Source organism: Thamnophis elegans, chromosome Z (genome assembly GCF_009769535.1).
Source record: "Thamnophis elegans isolate rThaEle1 chromosome Z, rThaEle1.pri, whole genome shotgun sequence".
Taxonomy (NCBI): domain Eukaryota; kingdom Metazoa; phylum Chordata; class Lepidosauria; order Squamata; family Colubridae; genus Thamnophis; species Thamnophis elegans.
The window spans coordinates 81,835,702-81,861,710 of NC_045558.1; the positions used below are offsets into that span (position 1 = coordinate 81,835,702).

The window sequence follows — 26,009 nt, forward strand, 5'->3', positions numbered from 1 at the left end:
CTTTTGGAGGGCGGGGTGGCCGTTTTCACCCTCCTCAGGCTTCAGGAAAGCCTCCGAAGCCTATGGATGATGAAAAATGAGCCAATGGAACTTTGTTTCTAAATTTCCATTGGGCTGTTTTTCATCCTCTGCAGGCTTCAGGAGGCCCAACAGGTGTCTGTTTTCTCCCTTCCCAGGCTCCAAGAAAGTCATGCGGGCATGTGCGGGGGGGGGGGGGAGGTTGCATATGCATGTGCATATGGACACAATGGGTGAATTTTACTATGGGTGTGGGTGCGCACACGCTTCTGGGACCTGAGGGAAAAAAGGTTTGCCATCACTGTCATATACTATATGTTGATGGTAGCAAGATTATTTTATGCAAAAAATGTAAGGACACTTCAATCTCCACAATGGATGAATGGCTGTCAGAACTGATGGGGGTTAACAGAGATGACTAAATTCACTGCTTTTATAAAAGAAAAATACACAACTACTTGGAAACCACTTCTGGACTTTGTGCTTGAGGTGGAAAAAAAATGAAACTTTGATTTTGGATTTTATTGATTATTGTTGTAGAAATGACTAATTTATACTACTATTTAAAGTAAAAAGTTGAGATTCTATATTTCTTCTTATTCTACTGCACCAAAGGGAGTCAGAAGTCAATGCCTTTTCTTTTTTTCCTTCTTTACACTTTTCTCTTCCCTTTTTCCTCTCCTATTTATCCTATTTGCTTTTGTATTTTATATTATAAACTAATAAACAGGATTGACATGGCAAAAAAGGAATCAGCAGGCATTCTTGAATCTGCTGGCAATACAGATAGTCCTTGATTTACAACAGTTCGTTTAGAGGCAATTCAAAGTTACAATGCCACTGAATAAAGTGACTTAAGACTATATTTTTCACACTTATGACCATGGTCATGTGATCAAAATTCAAATGCTTAGCAACTGATTCATCATTATGACAGCTGCAGTGTTCCAGGGTCATGTGATTCCCTTTTGCAACCTTCTAATAAGCAAAGTCAATGGGGAAGCCAGATTTGTTTAACAACCGAGTTACTAACTTAACTATAATGATTCATTTAACAACTGTGGCAAGGAAAGTCATAAAATGGGACAAAACTCACTTAACAAATGTCTCACTTAGCAACATACATTTTGGGCTCAATAGTGATTGTAAGTCAAGGACTACATGTACAAGGCAAACAGGGCTCTGAAGCAGCAGCAAACCCCAGCTTTAAAATACAGCAAGATATCACAACAAGGTATAAATGAGTAAATGGCAGGCTAAAAGCCAGAAGAGAGGGAGGGAGGGATTGAAGAGAGAGATGGGGGGAGGGAGGGAGGATGGCCTAAAGCTATCAAAAATAGCATTTTTTTCTACTCTGATGGTTTTGAATGACTAACTTTTTAGCATAGAAGATGCAATCTTCTAATGCTTGACTCCAACTATAAAAACGCATATAAATGGCAGGAGACTGCTTGTCCTTCCTAGGCCCCATCATTTCCATTTATACATTACAAATTAATAGATCATTGTTCCCCTTTACAATTCCATCCCTGGATTAACATTGAAAAGGCATAGGTCTGCTAGTAAGCACTATTATGGCACAGAAAGATTTCTAGCCCAACCTTCTGTATGTTTTGCCGTAGTGTTAACTTTAACATTACCATTATAGTCCTAGACCTAGTCAAGTCCAGATAGTTGTCCATCTTACCATAATTTTTTCTTCCATGCTTTGCCCCTCCAATATTCTTCAGACATGGAAGAATAGGAATAGTTTAAGACTTCACTTTGTTGCAAAAATTACATAAAACCAGAGCAGCAATAATTTCAGCCAAATATTTCCTGTACCTATGGATCAATTCTGCATAATTGTTTGGCATATTGTTATCCCCTTTAGAAAACTGCTTCAGTTTATTGATGTTTTGGGGTAGTCTTGCATGAACTACTACTTCTGTTTAAATACAATATTTCACTTGAGTTAAGAGCTTTGACTTGGCTATTCCAAAACATAAAATTTATTCTCTTTCATTCATTCTGTTTTATGTTTGTATGTTCAGGATCACTGTCGTAGTGCATGACTCATGTTCATTTAGACTTTCTGCTACAGATGGATATTCTGACTTTCTCTTTTAGAATTTTCAGTACAATCCAGACTCCATTGTTCCTCCAACTGCTGAGTCTGCAAAATAGCCCCCAATTATGATATTTCCATCACTATGCTTCATAGTGGGATGCTGTGGGATTGCTTGAACATAGTTTTTTAGCTTGTTCATAGTTTCCTATCCATGCCATAAAAGTCTGCTTTTATCTCAATCATAAAAGCTTCAGGGCATTCGCAAACTGAAGATGGTGGCAATATTGAGCATTTTTCTCCCTGGTATTATTCATTTTTTGTTTGATATCCTCCTTGTAATACACTCATGAATACTCACAGATAGTCTGCAGATCTGTTGTCATTATTCTAAGTTTCAATACTGCACCCTCCCTTCATATTGCATATCCTGCATTAGAGTGATTTTTGTTGCACCACCATTTCTGGGAAGTGTAACAATTAGCTTGCCTTTTCTTCATTTATACATTGTCTGCCTGATTGTGGATTAAAGGAGGCCAAAGATTTTGGCTGTGATTTGTAACCATTTCAAGCATTAAAATGAATTATATGGCTGGCTAATTCATAACTGTGATTCTATCTAGTGTACAAAAACAGAAAAAATAGAGTTATGCCTCCAAGCTAATATCCTAGCCCCAATGGAGTTAGTAAAGTCTCAGAATGGCATCAAGTCACAGGGCAAGTACCACAAAAAAAAAGCACAATGATAATCAAATCATTATTTTTCTGAATTGGGATATCTCTTTTGATTGGGACATAATTTATTTCCCCATGAATTCGTTGTCAAATGACAACTAGTGTTTTTTGTAGTGCAATACCAGTACAATACTAATGCAATATTTGGTTTTCAATTGAATGGTATAGAATGTGAAGGATGTGTGTTTGTGTTTTATTTTTATAGTTATAATGTACACTGAAGATGGCGTTTAATTTCGTGGTATGAGGTGCAATGACAATAAAGTAAACGTAACTTGTATGTGTGTATGCATATGTTTGAGGGGGATGGTCCCTATATTCTTTTTAAAATATAATTTTATTGAGAAATTTAAAAACAAGAGGAAAGATAAACTAAATCAGAGTTTGAAAGCAAAAAGAAAAACGTATAAGAGAGAATTCTAAAGGGTAAAAAAGAAGAAAAAATGATAGACTAGAAAATATAAAGTGACTTCCAATTTTCCTTTCAAGCAGTTATGAGAACAATTGTACATTTACCTCTTTCTCTAAAGTTACCTCATGACTCTCTTATTTCTATAATCTAGCCTATTTGTCAAAACTATAGATTAAGTTCATTTTTCTGTTTTACACAAGAAGTCCATAAAGGATGAAGAAGTTTCCTATAATCAAAGTCACATCTTATTGTCATTTCATTTGATTGGAACATTTGGTTCAACTTACTGAGAGCTATTTATCCTAAGGTTAACGATGTTTTTTTTTTAAATATATAAACACAGAATATTGGCTCAATGTGTTCTGTACACACAGGACATAGATCACTATTTTCAGTGCTCTTTACTTAACTAGAATATTCTGTTCCATATAGGAAACACTATGATTTTTAATCACTGATCCTAGAATCTGTTTAATAAGGGTTGGTTGCACTCATGTTGTTATTTCAAGAACATTTGGAACATTAACTCTAATGGATTTGATTGTCCCTTTATTGCCGTATCGTGGACTGAAATCAGTTAGTCTGCTAATATTTATTCATTCTCAATTATGTAAGAACAATCACTGAGTGTTAGATGCCTCTATTCTTCTTCTTTTGCATTGCTACTTTTGGAATCTATCAAGAAATGCCATCAAGAACTGAAGCATGGCGGTTGATAAAAAATATGCAATATTGGAAGGAGAAATGTATAATAAATTTGCAAGAATGGACTGATGGCACATTGTCATTATTTGATTTTGTTTCAATAAAAGGAAAAGGACTTTTGAGCAATAAACTCAAAACTATCCAAAAATATATTATATTCTTTAAGTTCTCCTGGACAAATATTTACGGACAGTAAAATAAAATATAAAAGCTAAGCTGAGCATATACCCTTATTTCCCTGAAAATAAGACCTCCCTGGATAATAAGCCCAATCGGGCTTTTGATCGCATACACTATAATAGGCCCTCCCTGAAAATATTGCAACATAGCAGCAGTCATGAGGTGACCATGCTCACCGCCTTCTGCACCTCAAAAATAGTATCTCCCTGAAAATAAGCCAACTGCTCATTTCAGGAGGGGGGGGGCAAAAGAAAATAAGACCCTGTCTTATTTTTGGGAAAACACAGTAGATTCTGCATTGTTAATATACTCCTCACTTTTATAAGATATTAATATCACCATGAAAACTAGAGGAGTATAAAAATGAGAATATAAAATAAAATAAAGCCTGTGAATTTAAATTTACATCATAGGTTAACAAGCAGTTATGGGAGACAGATTAGAATGAGTAAATGATTTGCTATGCCGAATATTTGCTTTTATATTCAATCTTCAGCTGAATCAAATATCCTTTTCTGGATTCCTGGTATCATTTGAAATTTAGGAGAATCAAATTTCAATAATATAAACTATGGATTTTTCTCAGGTGGATGTTTATTATTCTTCCTGAACTTCTCAAAGAATTTTCTAACAAGTTGTAATTAAATGTATTTATATTCCAACTCTTCCTGACATTTCAGCAACATAAAAACTGTAATTAAAAATGCTGAAGAACTTACAAATATAAAATTAATCTTTTATGCAGTCATCTTCAATAGGCAAACCTCCTTCCTGCACAAAATGAAGATTACTGAATCAAACTAAACTTTCTAGTTGAAGTAGGAAACTGTTTGAACAAAACAATTGTTTGTTTGACAGGAGCATTAAAATAAACTGACAGATAAGTCATATTGTGTTTAGATACTGTACTCTAATCAATATATCATCAGCAAAACAGATCAAGAACTTTGGTAACAGTAAAGTTCAGAGAAACAGGTGAAAGATATTTAGCTGCTGTTGTGGTGGGAACTGTAATTTGCTCATTCTTCAAACAGAGAGGCGCCTACCCTATGTGTTTTGTCATGTCGACCCTAGCTGTTGGAATATTGACCTCAAATAAAGGCACATTTAAGGTAAACAAATATTCTTAGTAATAGTTGTTAATATCTTTAAATCAATCTCCTGCTGAATATGTTTGAGTTCATAATATAGCAGATCATTCTAAGCCTGGAATATGTGACATCTCCAAATGCCCTGAAAAAACAACAGTTTAACAGAACAGAAGCAAAGTTAAGCATTATTTATTTTTCTTCCCTTCTTTTTTCAAATTAACAAGTCTAGGTGATAGAGAGACCAACTCTCAGGCAGATCAAAATTGTTAGCGCATTACCCAATTACCCATTTTGCCACATCCCCTTTGAGGTCCTTCTGATCGAGAATTGCCAACTGACTCAGTTTTGGAGACAAGTAGTATCTAAAGGTGAGTCATGAAGAACCTTTATAACTTCTTGGGCACTATCTTGGAATATGCATATATCCCCTCCTCCCAAGTGTAAGATCTGAAAAAATTGATTGTATTATCAATGGAACCAAGCAAAATCAATAGAAAAATGTACATTTGTAAATAAAGTATAAGTACAATCTATTCTTTACTTACAGAAAAAGATTGTATAACCAGATTGTGAAAGTTGATTGCATCCAAACTTCGCAAAAAAATTGCAAAAAATCACATGCAAAAATACAAAAGCAAGGTTTTACTAGAGATTTTATTAAAGGGTAAATCTGTCTTAACATTATCTGCCTGGATGTTTTCAAGATCAGTGTTTTACCGGTATTAAAACAATTGGTGGAAAAAAAGCAAGTTCTTTTAAAATCGTAGTTCTAATTTTGGAACCAAAACAACTAATTAAAATTGCATTATAAGTATTCTATTTATTTTCGTCTTCAGAAAACTGTACCTAATCTTGCTTACATTAAATAACGTTAGCAATACATTTATTCAATGGTACCCAACTTTGTTCATTGAGGCTTACTCCTAGATACTGAGATTTTGTGATTTCTGAGAGATTTACTGTTGAGACCAGTAAATAAAGAAATCTGCGTCTATCTATAAACATTCTAAGCATGGCCTAAAGCAAATGATAATGGAGAGAGGATTTCAAAGTGCTTCTCTGAAACGTTTTTTTTCTTTTAAATAAACACAAATATATATGCATGTAAGTTACCAGGCTTCTGTGCATAAAGGCCTTCTCAGATTTCCCCTTCCTTTCTCCTCGATGCTGCCGATATCCTCTTCTTGGTTTAGGTAAAAGGAAGCAAAGATGTTAGCCTGACAAAAAAAAAACCGGCCCAGCAATTTACATGCACATTAGCGGTCGTAGATTTAAAAATAAAGGGACGCAAGCTGGATCCAAACAGAATGTTGGTCTTGTAGTGGTTGTTATCACTACTTCCGAAAAAAACAGTAATGAGACAGAAAAAAAAATATGTTCTGCAATTGTAACGCCAGCGTCTTAGATTTGAAAGACAATAGCAATTTTTAGTTAATAATGCACCACCATTACCGGCCTTTATTTTCCGCTCCCGCTTCGAAACTGGGGTGGAAGGCTAGACCTCTTTGTCCCTCCCACAGTCACACTATTAGCCCCGCTTTCCTGCTCTTCTCAAATTCCGACACGGTGGGATAGCGTAGGGAAGACCGACTGTTTAGCAAAAATCTGCAATTCCCTACGCACTAAATCCAAGTGTATATGATTATGAGCAAAAAGAACGCGATTTGCTTCCTTTTCCCTATTAATTTGATTACACCACTATCCTTCGTTAGAACAATAAAACATAAACGTGTAATGCCGTTCCCTCTCCTGGTTATCCAGTTAGGGTTTTCCGTCTAACTGATGATAATTATTCCGACAAAAGTAGGAAGAGCCAACTTGCGCGTGCGCAACAGTCTTTCGGTAACTGGCGGACGGCAGCCTATGGGATGTTTTTGAAGCAGAGCCTGCGCGATTTAGATTTACAATCAGGACCTTCGTTTACGTTCGTCCCGTTGTCTGCGGTTCATCGAAGGGGTTGAAGGACTTGGATAGAGACCGTCCTACTCCCCTCAGCTGTCAGTCTTTCTCCCGTGCTCTCTGAGGTTGGTTGTTTCCTTGCAAATGTTGCGTTACCAGATTAGGTAATTTTAACTACTGAGTGCTGACGATAATATCTGTAACAAAACATTTGCAAGCAACCAGCCAACTCATAGAGAGTCAAGGACTGCACAATTCAAGCCGAGTTAATATTCCCTTCTATTAATGTTTCCCCCGTAGTGCAGATTCAGACAAGAATTATTGTGAGTTTAAAAACTGACTTTCAGAAATGACACACTTCTAAAGAGGAAAACTTTATTTAGCTAACATTAAAAAACAAATCTCTCCCAATAGAATAGAACAGAATGGAATTCTTTATTGGGCAAATGTGATTACATAAAAGAGAAAAAAGGGGAAAATATATTCATCAAGAATCCTAAAATACAACACTTAGTGATAGTCATAGAAACAAACAACAATATAAATCGAAAAAATGCAAGCAACATGGTTATAGTCATAAATGGGAGGAGATAGGTAATAGGAAGGATGAGAAGAATAATAGTAAAGTTTTAGTACCGTTTCCCTGAAAATAATACCACCTAGGATAATAAGCCCAAACAAGCTTTTGAGTGCATGCTCTAAAATAAGCCCTCCCCTGAAAATAAGCCCTTCCCAAAAATATTGTAAGAGAGCAGTAGCAATGAGGTGACCATGCTTGCCATCTCCTGCACCTCAAAAATAATAAGACATCCCTGAAAATAAGGCTATTTCAGGGGTCAAACAACAATAAGTCCCTGTTTTATTTTCAGGGAAACACGCTAAATAGTTTGACAATGTTGTGGGAATTAGTTGTTTAGCAGTGATGGCATTCGGGGGAAAACTGTCCTTGTGACTAGTTGTTCTGGTGTGCAGTGTCCTATTTTGAGGGTAGAAGTTGAAACAATTTATGTCCAGGATGTGAGAAGTCTGTAGCAGCAATTGTAGCAGCAATTGTTACATTTTATGATAATTGGTATATGTGTAAACACCATATTTTCAGACGGAGGACTAGTTTGTCCATATACTAATATAGCAAGCTTGAATGTCCTACTTTACTAATCAAGATATTTGGTTTGTTTGTTTTTTAAAAAATCATTTAAAATGTATTACTGTATAATTGGGAATTTGGATTGTCAAAACATTTAAAAGAAGTGCACTGCAACATGCTTTAAAAAGAATGAAACACCTGTTCTTGACTTGCTAAAGCAGCTGTGATTTTTGCAAGCTTTATATGTCAATTTCAAAAACTGTCCCTTGTTATTTGTCTGTTTCTTCATGCACATATTCTCTGATAACTAAGGACAGGAATGATTTTGTTTCTAGTAGAAGTTTCCTTTCTCTCATTAAATTATATTATTGGTACGTGTACTTTTTATTGCTTACTGAAGCCCACTTAAAAAAAAATCATTAAAATCAAATTACATGTATATTTGATATTACATGTTTTGACAGCAATAAGAATTGTATTGGCACAATACTGGAAAAATAGGGAAACACCTACAGAAGAAGATATAATAAAAAATATTTGACTATGCAGAAATGGATAGATTAATACTGAAGATAAAAGAAAAAGAAGAGACAGAGTATTTTCAAACTTGGGACTTGTTTTATTAATAGTTGGATAATAGAGATAGAAACTAGGATGTTAAAAAGTGTTACTATGTAAGCAAATTGACTCAGACAGTACTATATTCAGCAAGCACTCATTGTATGTAAAGAGAAAATATATAAATAAATTGGGGGGAAACCCCATTAAAAGTGTGCTGCCAGATTGGGCCAAAGTTTTATTACAGCATTCTCCTTTGCATAGCAAATGTTTCTGAGAAGTTCTTCCAATGATATAAGGATGAAACTTTTCATTTTTTCCCTAGCAACTATGATCCACCCCACCCTTCTAGTAACAGATTAAAAGTAATATAGTGGCACTGTAGTACAAAGCTAGATTTGGGAGAGGGGAGTACCTTGACTCCTAGCAATTGACTGGACATGTTTTTCAGTTTTCTTGTTGGAAGACATGTCCATCTGGGTTCAGAAAATGGAAATGGCTTGGAAAGATTGTTTAATAGTGGACAGGACCACATGGTTTAAGATCCACCACATTGGGTGAGAGAGGGAAATATATTTATTTTAAATAAAAATATTTTTATTAAACAGTTTTTAAAAAGAAAAAAATGACAATTTCCTTCTGTACAACATTTCCACATCGGTATACATCCATTATATATGCCTTTCTCCCTCCTTATTTCAATTTCTCTTTATCTATACATATGATACTAATATATACATTCCTTAAATTAAAACCCCTCATTTCCATTTCCATTTCTACATATTTCATCTCTACATATACATTGCTAATGTCTAATTCCTATGTCTTCTCCATTTAGTATTTTCTTAAGCTTTACACCTATCCTCTAACCATTTGTGCCACTCGTTCCATACCATATAATATTCCTTATCTTTTATTTTTTTGTGAGTCTGTCCATCTTTGCACACTCTAAAACTTTCCTTATCACATTTTCCTCTGTGGTAGGTTATTGTTCTTCCAATTTTGTGCATATATTATTCTAGCCATTATGATGTGTAAAATTAAATACTGTATTTTTTATCATATTTCCTTGGAAGTATTCCCAATAAAAATAATTCTGGTTTCATATCTATTTGCTGTTTAGTTATTTCTTCGAGCCATCTTCTTATACTATTCCAATATTGTTTAGCTTTTGAGCATAACCATCACATGTGGTAATATGTTCCCTGATTTTGTCTACATTTCCAACAATCTGGTGATATATTTGGGTACATTTTAGCCAGTCACGCTGGTGAAAGGTGCCATCTATAGAACATTTTATACATATTTTCCTTGCAGGCTACTGCCATTGTCAATTTATAATTTTCATTCCAGATTTTTTGAGAGAGATAGATTTATACCCTCTCTTGAGCCCTGCCTTGGAGCTTCCTGTTCCTGTATAAGAAATGTATTCTGATTGGTTGTTAGACTCCCATGGGGCCAGATTGAATTTTGCTGAGTGTTGATGTTATGAAGGGCTGCTTTGGGCAATTTCTATTATGGCTGAGGGCTAATCCTGCCTTTGTTGGATCGTGGGTGTGGGCATTTGCTTATGAATAGACCTAGCTCTCTCTTTATCTCTTAAATGCTGACATCTACTATGAGCTATTGAGGAGGGTAGGGGCTATTAAGAGCGTGTCTGCTTCCTGCATGGAGAAATATTTCTCCATTTCTCATGCAGGGAAATATAATATTCTGCCTTTTTAATATTTCCTAGAATATTTCATTTTCCTAGGAAAGGGGTGGGTGCTAACTTCCTACACTTGATAACATTTTCAGAAATAGTTTGTCACTGCCTTTTTTCAACTGGCCTCTTGTCTAATAATTATTGGCTCAAGATGAACCATCTTAACTAAGTTTTAAGTTTCATTCAGTTTATTTTTCATGCAACTCAAAGTTGCCACAAACCAATAACCATATTTTTCAGAGTATAAGATGCACCTTTTCCCCACAAAAGAGGCTGAAAATCTGGGTGCGTCTTATACTCCAATGTGTCATACTCTGAAAAACACGGTAGATAAGATGCAGACAATAGTATAATATCCTTGTTATGTGACAGATATCAGTGTTAACTTTTCTTTCCAATTGAATTTTTATTCTACTCAGTTATGAAGTGTGAAGCTCTCACCAACTACACTGCAAAGAAATGGTTTTCCCATCACTTTTACAACTTCATTTTATCAGCAAACATCATATTCCTATATAATCTAGTCACTTTCTTAACATAAATATGACATGGTTTTTCTTGCTTAAATAATATTAACATCATCTCACAAAGGAGAACTATAGAACCATTGCCTTGAAGAACATTTGTGTCAGTAGAAAAGGAAGCAGGCAGAGGGAAATGAAAACAGCCTCAGTAGAATGGCTCAGCTCAGCACTCTTATTTTTTATGCCACATTTGACAAGAATATTTTGGTAGATCTATCTTATTTAGAGTTTCTGATAATTTATTAAGCTCAAAAGTTTGAAGATGGAGGCAGAGCTGTGTTCCATTGATACACTGGTGGAATACCTCAAAATAATTTTGTCTTTAATTTTAATAACAACAATAACAACAACAACAATAATAACAGCTTCCACCAGTCGAAGCCAGAGAAGCAACAGGTCCATCCAAAGTTCCAGCACCGACTGAACTGCACAGGTCAGAAAGAGTGACTAGAAAACCTGCCTACTTGTGAATACATAACCAACCGGATCAGCGCAACTAAGAGGGGCAGGGGAAGGGTGTTACATACTGATAGACAGTATGGTAGTTTCCACCAAGGTCCTCTAATCTGGCGGGAAAATATTCAAAGGTGATTGGTTAAGGCATCTGACAACTCCCAGTAAAAGGGCTGCTGCCAGACAGAGTCTTTGCTGGATTGTACATAGTTGTAACTAATAAAGAGCTGTTGTTACTATTAGCCTGAGTCTGCCTCTTGCATTCACCCGATCTAGCAATAAGTCCATTTTTTTCAATGTCACAATAATTTTAAATGGTCCCTAAGTGAAGGGACATAAGGCAAGGACTACCTGTATGTCTATTTGTGTGTTGTGACATATTGCAGGATGAAATCTGGATACGTGCACAATTGTCAAAGACTTAATAGCTGTCCATCAACACCCGAATCAACAACTAAAAAAACACACACCAGGCACCACATAAATACTACCCATTTAATAGCTCAAAGCACACATTCTGGTAGAGAGACATTACCCAAGGAAGTGCTCCAACATGAGTCTGAAAGCGTGGAAAACTAAACTTCTAATCCCAGTAACCAATCTAGATTGGACCCTCCAACATTATCCTGGGATAGGTATATTTGCCTTTATTCATGTGACATATTAGGCACTTTCTGCTTTCTTCTGAGTCTGAAAATAAAATGCCATTGTTGCATATTTTTGCATCACATTGGCACAAACACAAACGTGTATATTTTTGTTTGTTCTGTAATATGAGAATGGTAGTATGTTACATTTTAGTACACCAAAGTCCCATGATTGTTATGACTATAAACACATACATATTCCCAATTTGAGATGGTTTAACATGACTGGAATGCAACAATTATGATTTGTATATGATTCTGATGCTACGAAGCCCTATTAGATTCTTATGTAGCCTTATTACGTTCTTAAATGAGGTGATGAAGAAACCGTTTCCTTAGCTTTACTATCCTAATTTTAAGATGTGTGCCGAGTTTGGGAAACATTAACCTAGAGGAGGCCTGACCGCAATTTCAAAATCTGATTGGTATAACTGTACGCTTCCCATATAAACTATACGGCTATACTTCCGCTCCTGCTGAGCGGAAGCCGAGGTATCCCGCTCGTTCCCTCTTCCTTTCCATTCCCTTTTCCGCTCAATCGCAGGAAACTCCAGTTTCGACAACACAATCGCGAACTGCTGCCAGCCGCGTTAACGAGAAAACGTTGCCGCGACTTCCGGAAAATGTGACCGGATGCGGGACTTGGACTGAGAAGGAAATCTCGAAGACAGCTATCGTGGTCGCCAGTAGATTGTTCATTGATCAGAGCCGGGTGAGGTGAGTATCTTTGCGGGGGGTTCGGGAAAGAAGAAAAATAGACCCTGGAAGGCGAAAAGGTCGCTTATGAACGAAGCCTGCTTAATGCCCAGCTCTTTCCGTGTCTCGGGGGCTCCCAGAGGCTTTTCTGACTGAGATCCTGTGATTGAGGGTCTCTTCCTCCCCCGTTTGCCTGCCGCCAGAGTGGGATTTCGGTGGTTTAGGAGCTTCTCCTTTCCCTTCAAAGGAAAGGTTGCTCTGAAAATAGCTTTGCAAATAATAAATCTTTGGATTCTTCGCAGGATTCACAAGAGGTCCCTGCTAACAACTTAGGTGTTTTTTCGGGCGGTAGGCCACGACAGTCCTGTTAAAAAGAGTATTTAGGCATTATGGATATTTAGCCGATGAGGAGAATGTTGTCTTAGTTTAAATTTAGATTTTTCACCAGGTTTATGTTTTAGGATGTTTTTTAGGGTATTCCTGTTGATTCGGGGGAGGGCTCCTTGGACTCATTTTTTAAACTTAAAATGAATTAAAGAATAATTTTTCCATTCATGCAGAAAATGCTGGAAGCTAGGATACCATTTCAGTAGTCTTCACATAATATCATCTATAGTACCTATGTTAACTAGGTCAGTTTTATCCATGACATTATAACATTGTCAGGTTTTTTTTTCCAGCAGTTATGATTCTAGTTTTGAACAGAATATTAGAATAAGAAAATTAATTAGATGTAAATCTTCTGTTCTAGTATATCTGTAAATTAACATTGATAATGTATATGTCTGTTTTCAACTATCTTTTAGTTTCACTTTATGAAATAGTGTTCATCCAGACATCATTAAGATTAGTACTTCGGTGCCTTATATATCTTGTCGTGCATCTTGGATTTTATACTGTACTATGATTTTAATATAGAATTTTTAGAGATTTGCATTGAATTAGTTATCTTTGTAAATGTAATATAAATTTATGATATGTTAATGCAAAATTATTTGTAATTGCCCTTGTGTGTTAACTTAATTTTTATAATTAAAATTGGATTAAAATAAAAAAAATATGTTTTTCCTGCTACAATCTCTAGTATGACAACCAAATGCAATAAATTTTAATTCTCAGTTTTTCTTACAAGAAGATAATCTTGTTCGTGGATATGTTGGGGAATGGGTAAGGTACAATTACATTTGTCCTTAATTTAGATTTGATATGAACTAAGAGTTTTGACTATTCAGTTTTAAATGCAATATCTCAATGAATATTTTACTTTATCAGTGTAATTGCAAATAACGTAAAAACATTCTCTAAGAATGTTCACTTTTTTTGGTAGAATTTCAAAATGACTAAAAAAAGAAAACATCAAGAAGATTTTCATAAACTGAAATTAAAAGTTGGGAAAAAGAAGCCTCGACTGGAAAATGCAACTGACACAAATTTCAGAACAAAGACTATACATCTTCCTGAGCAGCTGAGACAGGGTAGTATATTTCCAACCAATAATAGAAAGCTTAATATAAAGGTAAATACAAAAATTTGAGTACTCTGCCTGATTTTTGTAATTAGTTTCAGACCAATTTTAATAGAAATCAACTTTTGTAAAAGTAAGCATTTCACCAGATATGGAACAGAGCATTTTTCCATATATAGACCAGATTTCTATGTAATCTAATAAGTATTTCATTTACATATATAGTCCAGATCTTTGTATAATTTAATAAGTATTCTATGCTTTTTTCATTTAAATGAAAAACATTGAACAACAATGCTATAGTTAGAATGACTTTGGGTAATTTATTGTCTGTTATAAATTACAGCTTTCTCTGCTTTATGTCAGTTATATCCTGCGTATCACGCTCCTCTATTATTATAATTTTCAATCAATTTATCTCTACCATTTTTTAAAAATATATACTTTTAAGAAGCAGTTGCAAAGTAAAATGCTTAAAATATAATATATACCTAAATTCTAAAACATTTTACAATGGAAAGCGTATTAACAGAAATGTTTTGTGTTATATTTTAGGATCTGCTTTCACAGATGAATCACTATAGTGCAGGAGTTAAGCAAAGTGCACTTTTTGGACTCAAGGACCTTCTGTCTCAGTATCCATTCATAATTGATGCTCATCTTTCAAATATACTGAGTGAGTTAGCAGCTGTATTTACAGACAAGGACTCTAGTGTGCGAAAAGCAGCAGTCTGCCTTCTTCAATTCCTGGCTCCCAAAATACGAGCTGAGCATATCTCTCCATTCTTCCCTTTAATGAGTGCTCATCTTTCTAGCGCCATGACTCACATCAGTGAAGAAATTCAGGAAGATTCTCTGAAGGTATTGGATATTTTTTTGAAGGAATACCCTACTCTCCTTAGGGATCGCAGTACTGTATTACTGAATAACTTTGTGGAACTTATTTCTCATCAACAAATGTCAACACAGCAGAAAAGTAGAGATAAAATTAGTTGGATAATTTCTGTTAATCCTAGCTGCAGAATGATGTCGCAACAATGGAGGCTGAATGTTCTAGTTAGACTCCAAAAATTCCTCCAGATCTTGGTAGAAGATTCTAGTGTACTAGAAATTGACAGTGAGGGGCAGAAAGAACGAACACATAGTGTAGGAATACAGAAGTCCTTATGTGTCAATTGGCAAGAACATGCCGCCGGCGAACAGCATATCCAGTTGTATGAAAATGTATATCCTAAAATCAATTCATTGTTTACACTAAGGTAAGAAATTCGTATGCTTGGAACTAGTTTAAAATGCTACACTTAGTAGTTATTGTTTACCAAACAATTCAATAAAATTGTTGTAATTTATTATTCTTTTAAAATTTAATTATGTATTCTTTGTTGAAAGCTTAGAACACTTCAGTGGGAATTTGCTTTTTAAATATATTACAATGTATTTTTTCTCTGATTCTAGTGAGCAGGTGATTCCCAGAATCCAGCATGGGTATAGATTATACCAAACAAATCATATTGTTTTTGATAACATGGCTAAATTAGTGGTCGAAGAAAGGGCTGTGGATATAGTATAGTTAGATTTTAATATTTTATAAAGTAGTCTACATTCTTCTTCTTGGTAAAATAGAACAGTGTGTGGGAGAGACATTACACTATCCAATAAATCTGCAGTGTGCTGATCAATTACTTTCCCATATGGTCCTCAGTAGACCACCTATGGGTAGAGGGATGCATATAGTAGAGTTTCTCAAAGTTCTTTTTAGGCCCACTGATCTTCAATATTTTTGTAAATGACCTGGACGAGAGGATTGAATCAAATTTGCAAAGCTGGAAGGGGTGGGGGTGGCATTGCTTACACTTTAGGAAAAATATCTTGAAAGATTTGAGCCTTCAACAGAGGGATATATATCAAGATCAAGAGAAGTGATACAACTGCTCTATATTGCCTTGGTGAAGCCACATTTGGAATACTGCTTCCAGTCTAGCCACCACAATAGAAAGAAGATGCTGAGGCCTCTAGAAACAATGCAGAGAAGAGAACAGAGATGAAAAGGGATCTGAAGGCCAAATCCTGTTAAGAACAGTTAAGGAAACTAGGTATGTTTAGCCTAATGAACAGAAGCTTAGGGGACACATGATATCAGTCATCCACTACTTGAATGGCTGTGGTAGGAAAAGAGCATTGATTTACTCTCCATAGAACCTGAGGTAGAAACAATAGATTGAACCTCATCAGAGGGAGATCCAATCTTAAAGTAGAAATTTCCAGACAGAGAGAGGAATTAAATTAATCAGTGGAACAGCTTATTTCCTGAAGTTTTGGTTTCTCATCACTGGGGGCTTTCAAGAAAACATTGGACAACAATTTTTCTGAAACAACATCAGGACTTCTGCCTCGGGCAGCAGATTGGACTAGAAGACCTCCAAAGTCCATTCCCACCCTATGATTTTGTGAAACTGTATACGATACTTGTTAGTGACTGTATTAAAGGCCGTTTTATTCTATCCTTGAAGGAAAAACACATGGCCAATGGATAAACATGGGGATGATTCTGTTATGTTTTGGAATAGATGACAATTTGTGGCACAGGAAAAAATTGTGCCACAAGAAAAAAATGGATTCAATTAAATATTAACATATTCTAGATCTAATACTCCATAATCAGTTAAAAAAATGAAGCTAAAAGCTAAAAATTTATTACATTTTAATAGGACAAAAATGTAATTACAGAAGGATAGACTCAAGATCTCGTGAAGTTCTAGTACCACTTTACAAAGCTTTAGAAAGACCACACTTGGAATATTGCATCCAATCCCGGTCATCATAATATAAAAAGATGTCGAGACTCTGGAAAGACTGCAGAGAAGAGCAACAAAAATGATTAGGGAACTGGAGGCTAAAACATACAAAGAATGATTACAGGGATTACATATGTCTATTTCAGGGATTGGCAACCTTAAATACTCAAAGAGCCACAAAGCTCCTAATTGGAAGCCCCCCATTCAATTCTAAAGCCGACCTGAAGTCCAGTTCTCCCACCATAAAGTCTCCTCTTAGCGAAGTGTCCATTTTCCTCTACCTGTCCTAACTGAAAGCCCTATCAATTGTGGAGCTGACCAGTGACGGAGCCACAGCTGAAGGATGAAAGAGCCACACGTGGCTCCAGAGCTGCAGGTTGCCGACCACTGGTCTAGTTTAATGAAAAGGGGGTTTAATAATTAGGGGAGACATAGCACTGTTCCAATATTTGAGGTGCTCCTACAAAGGCAAGCTCCCCCCCCCCCCATTGTTTTCCAAAGCACCAAAGGTAAGACGAGAAACAAGGGGGAAAACTAACCAAGGATATAAGTATCCTAGAATTAAGGAGAAATTTCCTAATGCTGAGAGCAATCAACCAATGTAACAACTTGACTTTGCTGTGGATGCTCCATTACTGGAGGCTTTCAAAAAGAGACACAACATTTATTTATCTGAAATGATATGAGGTCTCCTGCTTGAGCAGAAAGTTGGACTGGAGGACCTTACAGAAAATGAAGATTTTGAATGACCCAGAGAGCTCCCAGACTTGGCTATTTTAGAAAATCTGTGGTGATAGAACGTTTTAATGTTCCTACTCCTCCTTGCAAAATAGTTTACAAAGAAGACAATAATGTGACAATATTCCCAAAGTAAGAATAGAAAAACTTTATATTGGAAATGTTGAATATTATATCTGCCAAAAAATGTTTGCTGATTGAAAAAGTCTCCAATTTTCTTATTTTGAATCTAATGTATAAACAAATGTACATAAACAGTAAATATGCTCCAATGTAGCAGAAAGATGTCATGTTGCCTAGGGAACCTGAAATTATGTAAATAATACATATATTATTTCAGAAGTAATATTTACAGTTATTTTTATTTATTAAATTTATATGCTGCCCATTTTCCCTACAAGGTGACTCTGGACTGCTTTTGTAAATTGGACTATTTACTAATTAGTTCTGAAATATTTAGTGTGCTGATGCATTTTATATGTACATGTTAAGTCTTATTCTGGTAAATATGCTTAGGAATGTACCCTTAAATACATTTGATAACATTTGGTTCTGAGTAAATAAATAAATGAAAAAGTGAACTCTTTGTTTTTTAGGTCTTTAAGCATGACAAGTAGTGATGAAAAAGGCCTGACATCTATGAACAATTTAAAAGGTTTCATTCAAGTAATAATACCATTACTACTTGATTGTTGGATTGAGGCCTCTCCTAAACAACTTTCAACTCCAGTTCTTGGAAATATTCTGGAATCTGGATCTCAGCAAATTATGGAGGCAGTACTTGGTATCATTCATTTACTCTGGAAGCTTGCAAAACAAAACAAAGATCCATATGAAATGGTAAAAAGCTAAATTGCTGAAATTGTATGAATATTGGAAGTGCATTGTCTGCTATATAAATATGAAAAAATATGCTAATTTTAATAGAGTTTCTTTGTTTAGATAGCAAATGAAATTCATGTAGTCAGAATGTATAATATGAATTTAAGAGAAAGATTATTTCTTTTTTTAAATATTGAATGAAAGCTAAAATTTTCTTTCCTGAAAAGTAGAAAAGGATACATAGCCTATGTGGATTGTACAATGTAATATTCATTTTAAATATTTCAGTTATACATACTTCTTATTTTCCTTATACTGCTTGCCTTGTACTCAACAGAAAACAATTTTAACAATTATTAGTCTGAGGATTCTTTCAAAATATAGGTGGTATTTTTTGAACAAATACAGCTTCTAATTGAAACAGCTTTTTTTTAATAACAGTTTCTTAGATTGTCTGAAAATTTGATACTAAACTGACCAGCAAGTGTTTTTCTTTCTCAAAATAGGCAGATTTTATATGGTGAGCAGGATTAGGTTTTCAAACTTCAAACTGAAAATTTATGGGCTGAACCTAAGAAAAATCAATTATTTAGAATTACAAATGCTACAGTGGTAGGTTCCAGATCCTGTCCCAACTGGTATGGTTGGAATGAGCCTGGCGGCATCCATATGGATGTATGCATGCATGCGTCTTGGCACCTCTGCGATGCTCCAACTGCTTAGTGGACTGTTGCGCAGGTGCTGTATGCGCCGTGCTTGTGCGCAGAAGCGCTGAAGACTTAAAACACTGGTAAGGAGCTCAGGCAGGCTGGTGGGCCCTCCGGAGCACCGTACTGGAACGGTATCCAGTGCTCAGGGCAGGCTCCAGTATGCCTGTACCGGGGTGTACTACCTGCAACTCACCACTGAAATACTATTACCTAAAGTTATGTATGTCTTATTGCATGTTTACAGGTGTGATCATAAAACAAACTAAATGAGCATTATAGTCAGACAAGTACCTGGGACATTTCAGAATTCAAAGTCCAAGAGATATGGGTGCTGGGGGAGCAAGAGTTGGGTTATATGCATGCTGCATGTTTAGAAATAATGTTGTAACAAGGCCCAAGTCCAAGAATTATTAATTCTCCAAAGAAATCTCCATTTTCCAAAGTTATTACTTCTAGGTAAATAGCATATTTTGCCTAATGTTCTCAGGGGCAGACAAGAGAAGCTTTAGATTGAATTTCAGCATAGCTTTCTGTGGTCTCACTGTGTAGTCCAAGTACAATACCTTACAACAAATAGTAAGCACTTTGCAGGATCCAATCTGGATCGGTCACTTGGACCAAAGGTTTAGTCTTTGAGCTTTCAGACTCACACTGAAGCCCATCCTCAAGGAACTTCTCTCTCATCACACCTTCTGAGGATGGGCTTCAGCATGAGTCCAAAAGTTCGGAAGAGTAAACCTATGGGCCAAATGACTGACCCAAATTGGATCTTGCAGTATTATTCTGGGACATGTTCATTTGCTTTCATTCATGTAAGGGTTTTTCTTTTGTAAAGTGTTTCTTTTATGCTTTATAATGTTTGGCAGAATTTAAAATGCCATTTTTTTCCAGTTAGTTAAAGAAAATAATAAGCATTTATTTATTTATCTTATACCAAGAAAACTGTTTTAACTTGTTGGATTAGTTTATGAAAATGTTCTACTTTTCATCAGTTTATAAAAATGTTCTGCTTATCTCTTGATATCTAGTATTTCTTTCAACAGGAAATATGGCTTCGAGTAAATTACCTGATCGATTTCAAACACCATTTTATGTGTTATTTTCCTTACTCTTTCCAAGAAACAATCAAACAGAGAAAAAAAGATCATTTGAAAAGGTATGAATAAGACTGTTATGAGAGTGAGATACGTTGTAGGTTCTAAGAGTCCATAATCATAGGGGTCCGTGTTTAAAACATAATGGTGGGAACGGCTGTGGAGATGACTTGATGCTCAAAAAGTTGATTTTTGCATCATACACCTCTTAACCTGTCTCTTATCTTCATCACTTGTTCTTATAGTAAGAAATACATTCTGGATGTGCATAGACTATAGACACTCTGGAGATTAATGCATGATCTTTGTAAGTTCACTCCTAATGAGTAGATCTAAGCAGGTTGCTCCTTTTTTACTTTGGGCGTTGTGGTACTGTATATTCCTAACTCTATATGAAAATGCTTAGGAGATCCTCTAGAGAAAAGAATTGATGTTGCACCAAAATGCAGATTACTATTTGCAGTAGTCTTGACCTTCACCACAAATACTGGATGGTCCCAGATGTCTGGTCAAGAGTTTTTGAAAACTACTCTGCTCAATAAGATGTATGAAATGTCCAGACCTGGGGCAAGAAGTAAACTGCAGACCCTCTTGTCATAGAAAATTAATTGTTACAGTTACAATTATCTCCCTGCCCCTCATATTTTAGGCATTTGAATGCTAGCTGGGTGGACTGCTCTATCAATTTCAGTTTACCCACCAGACGTTAACAAAGAGCTTCTTTAGAAATGCCTCAGTCCAAGGACATGAAATGTAATTATCTGGGATGAATAGCCAGCATAGATTCCATTTAATAGGAAAGGCCGTAGTGCCATTAATTAGACTGACTATTATTGTTCTTCCTGAAATCGCTGCATTCTAAAGATACTGTTGGTAATGAGTGTCCAGGAATCTAGGACAATTACATAGCTCTTATAATATTTTAAATTTTGTAGAGAAGTTACAATTCAGTGTTGTTATGGTAGCAGTCATTTATCTTTGGTTCTGAATGTGTAACCTTTTGTGTAGGAATTATTTGTGAGGTTTGTATCTAAAAACCCAAATTAGGAGTATGATGGTAAATGAGGGTGACTATATATATCTAATTGAAGCAATCTCACTCATTTTTACATATTAAATGAAAATATCCCTGTAGACTATGAAAATCTGATTTAGTAATGACAGCATATATTATTCCTTTTCAACAAAAATAATATTCTTGTTTGTGCAAACTAAAGTATTAATTTTGCCATAAGTGTATATTCTGAAGAAAAGTATTGCATCTTAGGAAGGGAAAATGTATATATGCTTTAATGAAGGGTACTGCCTTAAACAATAATCTTTAAGACAATAATCTTTTAAGAGATAAAATCATTCTTTATATTTGTGCTTAGAGTAATTAGTTATACTTACAAGATAAAATATTTTTTTTACTTTCTGGAGATCAGCTGCAGTAATGCTGAATTCTATGGTCTCTTGAACTGAACAACTTGGGAAGCACACCATCTTTGTCTTTATTCAGGAGAATACTGTAACCTGTTTGAAAATGGATTGCAATCAGCTTTTCATTGTGATTAGAAATAAATTAATCAGGTGAACCCTGAAAAGACACCAAGAATTATTTTTAATCAAAGCATTTCTGTCCTTCGGGAACCAATTTTCCTTTCTCTTTTTACTTATATTGATGCTGACCTCCACTCATTAGCAACCTAAACTAAACAATCATCATTCTTTTTTTTCTTTTTTTAATTTTCTGTATATATATATTTTATTATGTTTTCATTCTATACAATCACATATTTACTGTGCTTGATCAGGGCATATAATATTGAGTAATAAACACGGCCTTCACTTATATAGAAAATGCCCTCTACAATACAAACCCAATATACCACCTTGGCCCACCATACACCCTCTTTCAACCCCCTCCAACTTTCATTCTTCCTTCTCACACACCCCTCTACGCCTACTTCCCCTCCCCTTCTTTCTAACCCTAACCCCATCACTCCCTCTAATCCATTCCCTCCCTCCCTTCCTCCTCCTCTCTCTCACCCTCTCCACCCTCCTTCTTCTTTCACTCGACTCTTTCCTTCGGTATATTTCTATTACCTTCCAGTATATTCGGTTTGTTCTATTTTCGCACTAACATTGAAAAGCCACAGTATACAAATGCAATCATGGAATTTAACACATATTGTATTTCCTCCCTCCCCCCTCCCCCTAAATCCCCACCTCCCTTCCCTCCCCCCGACTTCCCAAAGACCATACGTGGTATAACTTTTGGACAATCACAGTCTAAAATATCTCTACATTGAACTCAGCTCCTTACTGTTACCCAAATTTTAAACAATTTAAATTGTTACTGATACTAAGCATAAGCTATCTGGAGTTTCTTAGTCCCATATTTACTTTTTATGTAATCAATCCATTTTTTCCAGTCTCGTTTATATCTCTCGTTTGAATGTTCTTTGAGATATGCTGAAATTTTGGCCATTTCGGCTAAGTTCATAACTTTCAAAGTCCATTCTTGAATTCTTCTTCCAATACTGCGCCACCAAGAGTCTTGCTGCCGTTATTAAGTACAGAACCAAATTAATCTCTGCTGCTGTAAAGTCAATACATATACCCAGTAAAAACAACTGGGGGGTGAATTTTATCCTTCTTTTGAAGATGTTTTGCAGGATCCACCATATTTTTATCCAAAATGCCTTGACATTACGACATGTCCACCATATATGAAAATATGTAGCATCACAAAAACCACATCTCCAACATTTAGGTTGAACATTTGGATACATAGAGGCAAGCTTTTTAGGATCTAGGTGCCATCTATAAAACATCTTATAAAATTTTCTCTCAAGTTTTGTGCTTGTGTAAATTTCACATTTCTTACCCAGATTCTTTCCCATGTTTCAAGCATTATTGGTTCCTCGATATTCTGAGCCCATTTTATCATACAATCCTTAATCAGTTCCGTTTCAGAATTCATCTGTATTAGTACATTATATATCCTCTTTATATGCATTGAGCTTTGATCTCTTATTTGTTTAAACAAATTATCCTCAACTTTTACAAAGCCAATTTTATGATCTGTTTTCCACCTAGCCTGTAGTTGACCATACTGAAACCACGTTTGAACTACCTTCTCTTCTTTAAGTACCTCTAAAGATTTTAGTTGCATCACCCCTCTTTCTGAGATAAGAAGTTGTCTATAGGTGGTTCTATCGTGTTTTTGTTCTACATTCATATTTTCAATTGCATGTCTAGGAATTGCCCACATAGGCACTTTATCATTTAATTTATGTTGATATTTTTTCCAAACCCGCAATAAAGCATTTCTTAAGATATGATTTTTAAATTTCTTATCCATTTTTTTGTTAAATAACAGGTAAGCATGCCAACCATATAACAAGTCATATCCCTCGATATTCAAAATTCTGTCATTAGTTAGATGAATCCAGTCACTAATTGCAGATAATGCCACTGCGTCGTAGTATAATTTTAGGTTAGGTAATTTCAACCCTCCTCTTTCACGTGCATCTTGCATTATTTTCATCTTTACCCTCGGCTTCTTTCCTGCCCACACAAATTTGTTGATACCCTTCTGCCATTCTGAAAGATTCGCATCTCTTTTAAGTATTGGTAACATTTGAAAAAGAAATAAAATTTTTGGTAAAATGTTCATTTTTACTGCCGCTATTCTACCCAGCAAGGACAAATGCAGTTTTTCCCACCTTTTCAACTCCAACTGTATACTATGCCAAAGTGGTTCATAATTATGCTTATATAATTTCCCATTTGAGATTAAAATATTAACTCCAAGATATTTAACTTTTTCAACTACCTCACATCTTAGCATCGCCCCCAGTTCTTCCTTCTGTTTGATAGTCATATTTATAGCTAATATTTTGGTTTTTCCTAGATTTATTTTAAATCCCGAGACTTGACCATATTGATTGATCGTGTTCAATAATACCCTACTAGATTCCTGCGGTTGTTCCAATATTATAACCAGATCATCCGCAAATGCACGGACTCTATATTCTTGCTGTCTAATTTTAATCCCTTTTAGACCGCCCAAGCCCCGTATCTTATTCAACAGTATTTCCAAAGTTATAATAAACAATAATGGGGACAGAGGACAGCCCTGTCTTGTACCTTTTTCAATTTGAAAGGAATCTGTCAGACTTCCATTGACAATGATCTGGGCTGTTTGCTGCTGATATATTGCACCAATTGGCCGTAAAAAGCCATCTCCTATCTGCATTTTTTGCAATGTCTTCAGCAGGAATTGCCAATTAACTCGATCAAAGGCTTTCTCCGCATCCAAAAATATGAATGCGGCCGGGATTTGATTGTTCTTTCCCAGGTATTCTAAAGCGTTAATAATTAATCTAACGTTGTTCTTCATCTGTCTGCCCTGTATAAAACCAGTTTGATCGGTATGTATCAATTGTTGAATTACCACCATTAGCCTATTTGCTAATATTTTAGTAAAAATTTTATAATCTACATTGAGTAATGAAATAGGTCTATAGTTTTTTGGTTGGGTAAGGTCTTGGTCTTCTTTGGGTATCAACGATATGAACGCAGTCTTCCACGAAGGGGGCACTTTCCCTCCCGATTGAATTTTATTGAATAGTTCTCTGAAGGGTTCTACCATTTCTAACTGTAAATTTTTATAATAAACAGCTGTTAAACCATCTGTGCCTGGTGCTTTCCCTAACTTTAATTGTTTAATTGCCTGCAAAATTTCCCCAGAGGTTATAGGTTGATTCAGCTTATGCCTATGTTCTTCTCTAACTAGGGGAATTTTCTCTTTATCTAGGTATTTGTCTATATCTACGTCCTTAATTTTATCCCCTTTATACAACTCTGTAAAAAATTCCCGAAATACCTTTTGAATCTCTTCCTGTTGAAACACTTCCTTCCCTCTGTAACACAATTTGGATACATTTCGAGCTTTCCTTTTTTTTCTAATCTGATAAGCCAACCACCTACCGGGTTTATTTGCATTGCAAAAAGTATTATGTTTAGCATATAATAAACTGGTGGCTACCTGGTCAGAGATCAGCATATCAAACTGAGATTTTAATATAGCAATTGTTTCCCTAATCTTTGTATCTCCTGGATTCAATGTTAATTCTGACTCTCCCTTTAATTTCCTCTTCCAATTCTTTTCGTTTTTGCCCTTGTTTGTGTCTATGTATTTTGTTTATATTCATTAATACTCCTCTCATATACGCTTTGCTTGCATCCCATACATATTCCATAGATGTACCCTTATTCATATTGAGAACAAAATATTCCGATAGCAATTTTTTACAATCATTAACATACTTTTCATATCTAAATAAGTTTTCATTCAACCTCCAGGACCTTCTTGCCTGGGCTACCCTTCCCAATTCCATCCAGACTGGATTATGATCTGAAAGAACTCTCGCCATAATCTTTGTCTTCTTCACCCTGCAAAGTAAATCATTTGTAATTAGTATAAAATCAATCCTTGAAAGAGATTGATGTCTGTTGGAAAAAAAGGTAAAGTCATATTCTTCTGCATGCCTCTCGCGCCAAGCGTCTCGCAATTCAAAGTCGTCCAGCATGTCAAAAAAGGGTTTGGGTAACTTAGCTCGGAATTTGGTGTTCGGG

The 26,009-nt window shown here is 35.5% G+C and overlaps 2 protein-coding genes across 4 annotated transcripts in view; one reads left to right on the forward strand and one right to left on the reverse strand.

The window, feature by feature from the left end:
* MSANTD3 (Myb/SANT DNA binding domain containing 3) overlaps positions 1-7,292 on the reverse strand; it is a 43,047-nt gene extending 35,755 nt beyond the window's left edge. For both annotated transcript variants that reach the window (XM_032236835.1, XM_032236836.1), the window contains exon 1: positions 6,302-7,292. The gene's annotated coding sequence lies outside the window, so the exon portion shown is untranslated. The remainder of the gene's footprint in view (positions 1-6,301) is intronic.
* Positions 7,293-12,599: 5,307 nt separating this feature from the next.
* TEX10 (testis expressed 10) overlaps positions 12,600-26,009 on the forward strand; it is a 52,103-nt gene continuing 38,693 nt past the window's right edge. For both annotated transcript variants that reach the window (XM_032235308.1, XM_032235309.1), the window contains exons 1-5: positions 12,600-12,778; positions 14,085-14,273; positions 14,778-15,481; positions 18,352-18,595; positions 20,331-20,443. In XM_032235308.1, coding sequence (XP_032091199.1) covers positions 14,094-14,273; positions 14,778-15,481; positions 18,352-18,595; positions 20,331-20,443 — 1,241 coding nt within the window. In that variant the 5' untranslated portion in view covers positions 12,600-12,778; positions 14,085-14,093. The remainder of the gene's footprint in view (positions 12,779-14,084; positions 14,274-14,777; positions 15,482-18,351; positions 18,596-20,330; positions 20,444-26,009) is intronic.